This window comes from Ctenopharyngodon idella, chromosome 15 (genome assembly GCF_019924925.1).
Source record: "Ctenopharyngodon idella isolate HZGC_01 chromosome 15, HZGC01, whole genome shotgun sequence".
NCBI classification, from domain to species: Eukaryota; Metazoa; Chordata; class Actinopteri; order Cypriniformes; family Xenocyprididae; genus Ctenopharyngodon; species Ctenopharyngodon idella.
Window position 1 is genome coordinate 14,667,367 of NC_067234.1, and position 13,289 is coordinate 14,680,655.

At 35.2% G+C, this 13,289-nt stretch overlaps 1 protein-coding gene across 2 annotated transcripts in view; it reads left to right on the forward strand.

The window, feature by feature from the left end:
* The window catches only part of pds5b (PDS5 cohesin associated factor B), a 49,829-nt gene that overhangs the window by 6,635 nt on the left and 29,905 nt on the right, over nucleotides 1-13,289 (forward strand). For both annotated transcript variants that reach the window (XM_051862222.1, XM_051862221.1), the window contains 6 exons: nucleotides 1,143-1,346; nucleotides 1,704-1,790; nucleotides 1,881-1,978; nucleotides 6,439-6,565; nucleotides 8,994-9,074; nucleotides 9,733-9,873. In XM_051862222.1, the coding sequence (XP_051718182.1) occupies nucleotides 1,143-1,346; nucleotides 1,704-1,790; nucleotides 1,881-1,978; nucleotides 6,439-6,565; nucleotides 8,994-9,074; nucleotides 9,733-9,873 (738 nt within the window). The remainder of the gene's footprint in view (nucleotides 1-1,142; nucleotides 1,347-1,703; nucleotides 1,791-1,880; nucleotides 1,979-6,438; nucleotides 6,566-8,993; nucleotides 9,075-9,732; nucleotides 9,874-13,289) is intronic.

Here is a 13,289-nt window from a genome sequence, read left to right on the forward strand (position 1 = left end):
TTTTCCACAATGTCAAAGCAGTGCAGCTTACCTCAAAATACTAGCTCATGCAGTTGGGCGCTTCAGGCAGAAAACTCCAGTTGCAGGGAACACTTTAGTAGGCTAAAAAGCAAATATAATTATTAAGTATAACAAGGTTGGGCTCCTTAAACTGTCCATCATATTAAAAACGGCTAGGCTATATAAGATAATTGTTAAAAAAAAGAAAAAAAAAAAAGAGTATTGTATTCCGCCAGATTTTGTAGTGTAAACATATTCAAGCGCAAATGAAAACCGTTTTGCGAGGGGGATGCCAGATGTGCCAAAAAAGCAAAAACAATATTCGAATCCCAAAATTGAAAATCGAATACCAACCTACCAAACGAATATTCGAGTAATCGAATATTCTGGTCCAGCCCTAATATTTATAACGCAATCTAATCGACAAGCCTTTATCACTGTATAGAATACTATGATGCTAGAATAATATGTTGTGTGCCGTATTCTGTGCAAGAAGCCACATCATCTCACAGAAGGATTCATTTCAAACTCTCAGCTGACGTTATGAATTGAATTTGGTGTAAAAACATGTTATTGAATGTTGTCTTTTGTTGGATAACAGGTTCATAAATTCTTCTCATGTTTGGAAAGATGTTTGAAGCATGTTGCTTTTTCATAATCAAAAGCCAAATTAGTGATTTCGGGGTAAATATGATTAATTGTGCAGCCCTAATTTTTACTAATTGTTAGTTTTAGTTAACAATATCAACACTGCCAGTAATCAGAATAATTAATAATTGTTATTAATTTGAAATTCTCATTAGGAATTTTGGTGAGTTGTTCCAGATTCCTTGCCAGAGATGTTTTTCCTTGGATATTTTAGCAGAAATATTTTGTGCAGATCTTTTCATGTTCAGATTTGTTCATCTTGAAACCTCAGCTGAAATTTTATCAGACAGAATGAAATGATAATTTTCCTGCTCGTATTTCAAGACGTTTTACAGCTTGTAGATACAGTTTCCTCCCTTTGTGGCTTTGTCGCTTATGTCTATTTTTAAGTAGGACTGCCAAGTGAAAGTGTGTTTCCCATTAGATTGTCTTACATCACACTTTTATTTGGATGAGTGGTTGACACGCGGCTCATTGGTGTTTTTCAACCTCAGATGGTGGTGAAAACCTTCATGGACATGGACCAGGACTCAGAGGAGGAGAAGGAACTCTATCTGAACTTGGCCTTGCATCTCGCCTCAGACTTTTTCCTCAAACACCCAGACAAAGATGTCAGACTGCTCGTGGCCTGCTGTCTTGCAGATATATTTCGCATCTATGCCCCCGAGGCACCGTACACATCACCCGATAAACTTAAGGTTGGAAAACTCAGTCTATTGAATGCCATGCTAGTTCTTGCATATGTCAGTGAAGAACTATAATTGTTTATGTCTATAATTACATTTTATTTTCCCACCATGGTGGCTGCCAAATTTGGGGTTTATTTTGGGAAAGAAATATTTGATTGTACTGGTATGCATTAAAACTCTTTTTGAGGGTGATATTGAGGGTGTGTGCGTGTGTCTGTTTTTCTTCACCTCAAACAAAAGACAGCAACGGATCGAGTTGTTCTGCAGAAAATACTAAAATAACACTGCGGTCTCTCATGCATTGTGAAGTCTTGCCTTTGCAGGTGCTTAAAATATTAAAACTGTCTACTCTTCTTTTCCACTCAGGATATTTTCATGTTCATAACTCGACAGCTGAAAGGGTTGGAGGACACTAAGAGTGCCCAGTTTAATCGATATTTTTATCTACTGGAGGTATGGCACCCAACTAATATACTCTGAAGCAAGGTTTTAATGGTTTTTCAACCAGTATTTGACCTTGTCTTTCCCCCTCTGGCTCCTTAGAACATCGCTTGGGTGAAGTCCTACAACATCTGCTTTGAATTGGAGGACAGTAATGAGATCTTTACTCAGCTCTATAGGACGCTGTTTCAAGTGATCAAGTGAGTCTGTTGTTCATGTCTATCCACTGAAGCATTCTGTAGAGTAAAAATATATCTCAGTATTTTTCTTTGTGTTTGGGTATATATGGGTTTTTGTCTCATATTTATATCAGATGATATAGTTAAGCAATGTCACACAAGTAACGAGTAAATATCACACGAGTGCTGTTTTTATCCTGAATAGCACGATTGCAAATGTGATATTGATTTTTATACAACAGTTCAATACATAAAAAGTTAATATTGTGTTAAATTTAAGGTACAATATTGTCTGTTTATGCTGAATTTTGCCAACAAAAATATTATCTATAAAGCCACAGCAGAACTGTTGTGCGTCTCTGAGCAACACACAGCGTGTTTTATTTTTGAATGAATCCACGTTTTGAATGAATCAGTTGAAGCGATGATTCAATGGCCCATTCATAAAGAGAGCCATTTACTTTGTTCCTGAATAAATCAGCCGTTTGACTAATCGAATGAATGACTCAGTGGCTGCGTCTTGTTGCCTCGCTGCCTTAACAGGCACTGACTTTGCAGGCAGCATTTGCGCATGAAGCTACCTCGTGAAACTGATTTCAGACAGTCTTCTGAGGCAGCATAATGGTTTAATGATCACAGCAAAATAGAGCTTTGGTGAAAACTAAGCAAATATTTAATTACTACAATAGTAATTTCTCATTAGAAATGACATCAGAAGTTAAAACTTTGGTCAAAAATGAACATTTACACAGAAACTGACCACCAACTGCAACTTTTAGATGCCATCTTTATTTTTAGCTCAACTGTCACGGAATGGAACGCACAGGATTGTGGGATATGAAACGTAGCGAAGGATGCATTTATGCTGCCTTTAAAAATCAATCAGGAGACAGAAAGTGCCTTGATGCCCTCCTACACTGGAATGCATTCTCTTGAAGGCAGCATTTTTCAGCTTTCAGACACAGCCAATGACTTCCTAATTAAAAACTAAAACTGCCACATTCTTAGAAACTAAAACTGCCACATTCTGCAGTTTTAGTTTCTTATTTAGAGTATCATTTCCTCATGTCATTTCAAATCTCTGACTTTTTCTTTTGTGGAACATAAAAGAAAATGCTTTTAAAGGATGTTAACTGACTGTTTTGGTTACCATTGACTTCCATTATATGAATGAAAATATACTGAGATATTTCTCAAATTATCTTCTTTTATGTTCCACAGAAGAAAGAAAGTCATACAGGTTTGAAATGACAAAAGGGAGAGTAAATGACAGAATTTTAATTTTTGGGTGAACTAATCCATCCCTTTAATAGGTTTTTTATTATGAGTAATGAGCGCAATATCACGAGTGCTGTTTTTGTCCTGAAAAGCACGAGTGCACTAATAGCCATTTAACACCCATTAATCTCATGGCATTATTTATGCAATTGTAATCGCAGTGTAAATGCATTCATGCCACCTCTGAGCTGCAATAAACAGTCTGTAAATATATCTAAATGCCAATTCATCTTCTGAAAAAAAAAAAAAAAAATATATATATATATATATATATAATATAATGTGTGTGTGTGTGTATGTGATGTGATCTGCGAAAACCCATCACATGGTGAAATTTTACCTATCATAGCTTTTTACCTTTCATAGCTTGTCTAACAAAAGTTATGGTTATCTGAAGTCGGCTGATCGCTCTGATTTTTGGGAACGGAATTTTGAGAAAAACAGGTTTTAATAACTGTCACCCACCATTTTTCGCACAGACATGAAAATGCACTATCCAAACTTAAATGGTTGTAATTCAAGAATGCTTTGGAATATAGACCTAAGGTTGGTCTTGTTTTAAAGAAGACACTAGTCAGATTATTGTAAAAGTGAAATAAATTATGAAAGTGAAATGAAAAAAAAAAAAAAGTTTAAGTTTATGAAAATGTAAAAATATAATTGTATATTTTATAATAATATATTACAAAGTATGTTTTACTCTTAAACTGCAAGAAAATAAAAGCCAAAAATGACAACATTCCAAATTTTAGGTTGAAATATAAAAAAAAATGAGCTTTCAGTAAGATTTTGTTTGGACGCAGTACCAAACTTTTTCACTAGATGACACCCAAGCTCCATATCTGACCATTTAAGGGCGCCTCCATTTATTTGAGTGGTCTGAACCATATATTTCCATATTTTCATACATTTTATGAAGTAGACATCCTATTCAGAAGTTGTATGGGCGGTTTGGCAGTATTTGATTTGAATTCAACCTCTAATAAACACATAATTAGAACACGTGTGTTCATTATAGCTCCGTTGTTCTCTTGTGCTCCGCCTTCTCACGATAACGTTGTATTAGGGGAAAAAAAAACTTTGCGTGCCGTAGTTTATACAGGACTGGCGAGAAATTTGCATTAATACACCTTCATCATTCTACATGTTATGTGGTTTATTTTGATAGGTGAACTGTCTTTGTAGCATTAAGAGAGGGACCGCTATGGCTGTTTTTTTTTTTTCTTTTCTTTTCTTTTTTTTTTTTTTTTTTTAACCTCCGTTGGGTGTGTTCTTAAACAGTAACGTTAGAGAAAGACAGCCTTGCCTCTATAAATCGCTATTTTTCTGCACTTAACGGGCAAATTTTGCCAAGATATTTTCAGAGATGATAGACAAGATGTAATAGAATGATAATTTAAAGAGAACCCAATTTTGACAAAAAAAAAAAAAAAAAAATGACATTCGACCTATTTTTTTGACTTTACTGAAAACGGTTTTAGGGTATTAGGGTTGGCTCGATATCACAATTTTGGCTTTGGTACGGTACCACAATCTAATACCAGAGTATCGAGTATCGGCGCGGGATTGCGAGTATTGCGCATAATTTTACTAATCCCTGCATGTTTCGCATTTATAATGCGGGAAATTACACAAACATTTTTTAGTAAATCAATCAACACAGATTATCACATCAGATCAGTAATTTGAAAACTTTGTGAGAAGTAATTTCTAGGGATGTTAAAGGGTTAGTTCACCAAAAATGAAAATGTAATTTATTACTCACCCTCATGCCGTTCCACACCCGTAAGACCTTCATTAATCTTCGGAACACAAATTAAGATATTTTTGTTTAAATCCGATGGCTCAGTGAGGCCTGCATATCCAGCAATGACATTTCCTCTCTCAAGATCCATTAATGTACTAAAAACATATTTAAATCAGTTCATGTGAGTACAGTGGTTCAATATTAATATTATAAAGTGACGAGAATATTTTTGGTGCGGCAAAAAAAACAAAATAATGACTTATATAGTGATGGGCCGATTTCAAAACACTGCTTCAGGAAGCTTCGGAGCGTTGTGAATCAGCGTGTCGAATCAGCGGTTCGGAGCGGCAAAGTCACGTGATTTCAGTAGTTTGGCGGTTTGACGTGATCCGAATCATGATTCGACACGCTGATTTATAATGCTCCGAAGCTTCGTGAAGCAGTGTTTTGAAATTAATAATAAATGACAGAATTTTCATTTTTGGGTTAACTAACCCTTTAACGATTAATCGATGCAGTTTGGGCAGCACACTGCCGCCTAGTGGTGAACAACGGAACAGCCAGCATATCAAGTACCGAAATGAGCAAAATCATGATGTCATATCGTTTTAAATAAAATATATGCCTGTATTTTCCCAGTACCGGTGTACCGTGCAACCCTAATTCAAATATATTATATATAATTTCCTTTTTTTTTTTTTTTTTTTTTTTTTTCACACAGCAAAAACAATAAAAATCTAGTTACATAGTAACATTTTACAATATAAACATTAAGGGTGAATATTAAATTTTAATATACAAAATTATATTAAAAAAAGGATAAATTATGAAAAATACATAGTCATATGAACATACATATTTACCAACATATATTTTAGACTTCTAAGAAACTTTTGAGTGATGTTTTCAGTGATATTTGCTAATTTTATATTATTGAGGATGAATTATATGACCTAGTACTTTTTGTAATCCTGTAATAGTGCTGCCATTTGGTTAGAGAGTGCAACACTGAATCTTGTAGTAACGTGTCATGATACAGTAAAGCACCTCCTTATTTTGCTGTTTTCTGTTTGAGATTTAAATGTGAAGCTGCAGCCTATTTGTTATGTCCTAATGGGCTGTCAGCTTCCTGCTTGCGATATTATTTCCCTGCGTTCGGTCAGATGACAATGATGCGTGCGAATCCCAGGTGGAAACCCTTCATTGCATGTGTGCTATAAAGGCTGCATATGGGGGCGATTCAACTCAGCCACTGATGTTCACTCAGTCGGAAATGTCCTCTATTCGCGGGACACTGCAGCACTCTGCTCTCATGTGTAAATGGAAAAACCTTGAAGTGTTTCTGTTTTCTTTGCCCCATTGAGCTTGCTTCCCATCTTGCAGTCCTCCACTTTGATTGCCTGGTGCACCTGATTTTAGGTCAATTCTTGTGTTTACCGTGATGTTTTTCTTTTAGCAATGGACACAACCAAAAAGTCCACATGCATATGGTGGATCTCATGAGCTCAATTGTCTGCGAGGGCGACTCTGTCTCACAGGAACTCCTGGATACTGTTCTGGTTAACCTGGTCCCAGCACACAAGGTAACTTGAATCTAACACATATGTACATATGTAGAGAGACAGAGCAGTATATTGTTTATATGTGTTGCACTTTAAGCTTAGCCTATAATTGCATGTCTATAATGCTGTATTAAAGGGATAGTTCACCCAAAAATGAAAATTTGATGTTTATCTGCTTACCCCCAGGGCATCCAAGATGTAGGTGACTTTGTTTCTTCAGTAGAACACAAATGATGATTTTTAACTCCAACCGTTGCGGTCTGTCAGACGTATAATGCATGTCAATGGGAACTCCATCTATAAGAGTCAAAAAAACATGCACAGACAAATCCAAATTAAACCCTGCGGCTCGTGACGACACATTGATGTCCTAAGACACGAAACGATCAGTTTGTGCGAGAAACAGTATTTATATCATTTTTTACCTCTAATACACCACTATGTCCAACTGCCTTGAGCACGCGCACGGCATCAGGTGCGTGAGGTGTGTACGTGCTCTGGCGTAGTTTAAAGGATTAGTCCACTTTCAAATAAAAATTTCCTGATAATTTACTTACCCCCATGTCATCCAAGATGTTCATGTCTTTCTTTCTTTCTTCGGTCGAAAAGAAATAAAGATTTTTGATGAAAACATTCCAGGATTATTCTCCTTATAGTGGACTTCAATAGACTTCCAAATGGTTGAAGGTCAAAATTACAGTTTCAGTGCAGCTTCAAAGGGCTTTAAACAATACCAGACGAGGAATAAGGGTCTTATCTAGCGAAACGATCGGTCATTTTCTTAAAAAATACAAATGTATATGCTTTATAAACACAAATGATCGCCTTGCACATGCTTCCGCTTTCCGTATTCTTCAAAAAGCTTACGCTGTATGTCCTACGCCTTCCTTATTCAACTTACGGAATGAACGCAGCGCCAGTTCCTTTTTTTCCGTAAGTAGAATAGGGAAGGCGTAGGACGTACAGTGTAAGCTTTTTGAAGAATACGGAAAGCAGAAGCATGTGCAAGGCAATCATTTGTGTTTCGTTTCGCTAGACAAGACCCTTATTCCTCGTGTTATTGTTTAAAGCCCTTTGAAGCTGCACTGAAACTGTAATTTTGACCTTCAAAATTCGATTCGTTTGGAGAGACCATTGAAGTCCACTATGAGGAGAATAATCCTGGAATGTTTTCATCAAAAACCTTAATTTCTTTTCGACTGAAGAAAGAAAGACATGAACATCTTGGATGACATGGGGGGTGAGTCAATTATCAGAGAAAATTTTATTTGAAAGTGGACTAATCCTTTAAACTACACCAGAGCGCATACACACCTCACGCACCGGATGCTGTGCTCAAGGCACACCTGGACAGTGGTGTATTAGAGGTAAAAAATGATATAAATACTGTTCGGTTTCTCACACAAACCTATCGTTTTGTGTCTTAGGACATCAATGTGTCGTCACGAGCCGCAGGGTTTAATTTGGATTTGTCTGTGCATGTTTTTTTTTACTCTCATAGATTTTGTTCCCATTGACAAGCATTATACGACTGACAGACTGCAACGGTTGGAGTTAAAAATCATCATTTGTGTTCTACTGAAGAAACAAAGTCACCTACATCTTGGATGCCCTGGGGGTAAGCAGATAAACATCAAATTTTCATTTTTGGGTGAACTATCCCTTTAATGTGTTTACATAATTTGTTGCATGCATTGCAAAGCCATTTAAAAAGTCATTATATATGAACAGAGAATGTACTTTTACATTACATTTTAATTTTACATAATGAATTTTACTGTGGATGACACAATGATGCTTTTAGCAGAACTTAAGCTTCTTGGTTTTAGTTTTGTTTGAAGTTTAACTTTATATTGTTTTTGTTTAATGCATATTTAAATAACATGTTAATGTGTGATGTAAATTAAATATTTTTATATCATGTTGGTGTTTGTTTTTACTGTCTTTAATTTTATAATGATATTTACGTAAAGAAAATGGAGCTTATTAAATAATTTCCATGTCAATTAAGCACACTTTACCCTAAATAGTTTTCAAAGTTGATTTGATTATCTTTTTACTTTAAAACAGTAATTCTGAAATTTATTAATTAAAGTCAGTACAAAAATACTACCATAATGTGTTATTACTTTACAATATAGATTATATTGTTGTTGTTTTTTTTGACAGTACGATAATTTGAGAGAGGAAATCTTAATGACACTTAAAATGGGTTTCTATTTTTAATCAAAACATGAAATATTTATTTACAGAAAAATGAGAAGGAAAAAAAAAACATTGCAAGATATAAAATAATCTTAATCTTAAATTTTCTTTTATTCATATATTTGTGTGTTTTTGGGATAAAATAAGGCCAGAACAGGTTCTTGACAGGTTTCATGAGATTGACACACACCCCTGTCATTATAGGTAATCGTTAATTATTAATTTCCTCTATCTTGTCTTGCAGAATCTCAACAAGCAAGCGTACGATCTGGCCAAAGCATTGCTGAAGAGAACCGCTCAGGCCATAGAGCCATACATTACCAACGTGAGTAAACGTGATTTATAATGGTTAACTTTGCATAGAACGTATGCCCTACCTCTTGTCGGCTGTGCCAAAATCATGCTGACTTACAAGGGTGCGAGAAAGTTCTTCTCATTTATTTAAATTGTGAATAATCCCTAATGAACATCCATGATTTGACTCCAGCCCTTTCGCTTTCAAAAACTCGTTGAGGCTTGCAACATTAACCGGAGATCAAGAGTGCCTCTCCACGCTCAAACAGCATGTTGAGCTTAACCACATTCATCAGTAACACCCGCAGGAGCATGCAGCGCTGTTATGCTGTGAACCTTATTCCCTGCAGTGCTCATTAAAAGTGCCAGAGATAGTGAGAATAAGTGTGGAGGTCCTTAACAGAGAAGAATCCTTCTCAATAACTCTCTAATAGATCTGAAAGGACGGATATTCTTTCTATTCCGTACATCTGCGCTCTGTTGGAGATAGCCCTTCCTGCCCAAAGATGAAGCCACTTACTTTTTTGTTTTGATCTAATACCAGCTTCCTCAAACTAATCTCTAATCAACGCCATGTTAAGAGCTGCTGCCAAACGGATATGCAGTGAGTTTAAAGGGGTGCCGTTTTCCAGTGCAGCATGTTAGACATTGATGGATGCGAGTGTGTGATGTGCAGGTTGGTGTCTCAGTTTTTTAACCAGGTGCTGATGCTGGGGAAGACTTCAGTCAGTGATCTGTCAGAACATGTCTTCGACCTAATCCTGGAGCTCTACAACATCGACAGCCATCTACTGCTGTCCGTCCTGCCACAGCTCGAGTTCAAGCTCAAGGTAAGATGGCTTGTTAATGATACATGGCATTATGCCTTTTTTGGGGATCTCGGATAAAACTGTCTGTCTGTGCCTTGAGGTATTTTTGCTTGTGTATAAAAATGTATAATTGATTTGTTTGTGCTGACAGACTGACATAGACTGATATTTGGCCATTTTGAGTTTTTCAAAAGTTCCAAAGTCTGATGACAGCCGTTATAAATGTATAATGCCTTTTTTTCTGTTTTTGGATTTCATTTATTATTATTATTATTATTATTATTATTATTATTAATTTACTTACTGTAAAATTATTAAACATTATATTAGACAGTGCCCCCTCTGATTTCTTAATACTGGCATTAACCATTGAAGAAAAAAAAAAAAAAAATTTTTGGGCTTAGTGTGTGGTTTTATTTTGTTTATTATTGTTGTTGTTACTATTATTAATATTTTTTTTATTATTATTATTATTAGTAGTAGTAGTAGTAGTAGTAGTTAGTAGTAAATTATTTATTTTAAAAAGTCTTACATATATTCTATCAGCTATTGGCCCTTCTGCTTTCTCGTTGTTGGCCATTGAAAAAAAAAAACACCTAATGATATTAGATAAGATAAAGTTATAATCTGGCTTCATTTAAAAACTGAGTGTGCTATCAATGTTAATATGTCAAGAGCAGTGTGGCTGATGGCTTATATACACATAATACAGTAGCTAATATATATGCAAACTTGCTGCTCAATTTTTACATACAAACACATTTTACTCTATTTACTAAAGTAGGGCTGCAACTAACAATTATTTTGATAACTAGTTGGCTGATTATTTTTTATTTATTTATTTTTTTTCGATTAATCATCCTGCCCAATGTACTTTAAACAAAAGTGCCAATTGAATGTTATAAAAACATACAGTGCTTAATTTATTAGACTACCTGTCATAATAAAGAGAGAACACAAATATTTTAGGACGCTATCAAAAACTTGTTTAAAACTAAAAATGTTATTGCCATTTATTAGACAAATAACAAATTGAAACAACTAAATAGTTCTTTAAAAAAGTAAAATCGAAAATTCATGGATAACAACAATAATTATATTGTAGCTTTAGAAATACTGCTGTAACTAAAGAGCTTACACATACTGGTGGATTAACCATTACAGAAACATGAAAAATTATTTTAATAATCACCAATATTGATAATTTAGGACAGCTGTAGCACAAACCTTACATTGGGTGGCAGAGGTCTAAAAAATTTAAGCACTGTATATAGTGAATATAGTTTAAATCTCTACATTAAATTTAGATGTTAATAAAGATAATGAAAAACAAAAACAATGTCAGTGTTAACCAACAGGATAAATGCTAAGATAAACACACATTAACTCTGGACACAATCACCTCTTACTGTCATGTCTTTATCCTGTATCCTGTCTTACATTTATATTCAATTACATGTTGTTACAGTTACTACTCTCATAAAATGCTTGGATGACATGTTGACTTTTAAATCTAAATTTAACTTTAACTCTACTGCGTTCCGTCTGTCTGACGCGGGTGCGCGCACCGGCGCTCATTCAGTAAAGTTTGAAGTTTAACACAGACTGTCAGGACGTGCCTTTATGCAAAATGGAAATGCTCACATGAATTAATAACATTTACAGATAAGGACATAGCCGTAGAATGAACGTTTTGCGCTGAGGACCCACATGCATCTGTCGAAGCGCCTGACAGGGATTAAAATAAAGAATTATCATGTTTTGGGCAGCTTGGATCACGTACCTTTCCTGCAGCAGCTCACACTGCTTCATCCACTATTTTTATATGTATTTATGTCCATAGAAATGTGTTATTCAGTGCTGTAATTTGACGCGACTGGCAGAAATTTTCTGTGAACTAATCGATAATGAGAATCGTTGTCGATTATCGGTTATTATTGATTTTATCGAATAGTTGTTGCAGCCCTACTAAAAACTGACAAATATTTGAAACCATAACATGGATATAATTTATTAGGGGTGTAGTGATACATCGTTATATCAAGATATTGTGATATTTTATCCCAGGCTCATCTTACTGTATTTAAAAGGTATAGTTCACCCAAAAATGTAAATTCTGCCATTTACTCACCCTCATGTCGTTTCAAACCTGTAAGATTTTCATTCAACTTCCAAACACAAATTAAGATATTTTTTATGAAACCTGGGAGATTTCTCTCCCTCCATTAAAAGTTCGCTAAAACTTAAAAGATCCAAAAAATGTCATAAAGGCATCGTAAAAAAATAATCAATTGAGTGATCTAATCCAAATCCAAGTCTTCTGAGTAGACGCGATGGCTTTATGTGATGAACAGATTTACAAAGACACACATACTGTAGTAAACACTGGCGTTCAAATGCTTGTGTGATGCGCGAAAACAACATGAGAATGAGTAAATGCAGAATTTAAATTTTTGAATGAATAACCATTTCCAGTTTGGCAATAGTCATTTTGACATGCTTTCTTGCGATTAGAACATTGATCCATGAGATTGCATTGATCATCTGAAGTGCATAAACTCCTCAAAGTGAAAGCACAAACATCATTTAAATCACCATATTACATTTAGTTTTAGTAGTATGATTGTTATTCAAAGTGTTTTAGATGGTTCATACTTATATGTATAGTGCATTAGTGGCGGGAGAGGTTGGACATAGCGAGCACCGGGAGAGTCTGTGTGTGCGCTGCTTGTCTGTGTTAAGCCCAAAGTATACTTCGGACAACCGCACAACAGATATGGCTGGGCAACAAACTCAAGCTCCTCTTATATCAAAATCCTCTGACATTTCTCTTTAAAAATTTTTGTATTAGACTTCTAATTCGTGACCAGTGTTTTGTTTTGCTCTATCCTCTGCGCTTCCGCGTTCGTCATTGCGTCGGGTCAGAGGTTGCTCTTCCACCGGAAATTGAGGCGTACAGCCATCTGTCGGAAGCTAATTATTATAGTTAATAAAGTTTTTTAAATGTGGATAATTTTCTTACAAAAACCAATTGCTTCACTTCAGAAGACCTTTATTATCCCACTGGAGAGCCGTATGTATTACTTTTATTATGGATGGATGCATTTTTGGGGAGGGCTTCAAAATGTGTCCCCCCATTCACAACTATCATAAAGCTTGGGGGAGCAAGGATATTTTTAAATATATTGTCTGAAAGAAGATAGTCATATACACCTAGGATGGCTTGAGGGTGAGTAAATCATGAGATAATTTTCATTTTTGGGTGAACTAACCCTTTAAGTAGTAATAATAATAATAATAATAATAATAATAAAAAATCTCTTCTTTATTTTGGCTTAAAATATCGTGATAGTATCATATTGTGAGTTCAGTATCGCGATTGGTATCGAATTGTGACATGAGTGTATCGTTACACCCCTATTATTTATTGACAGTCT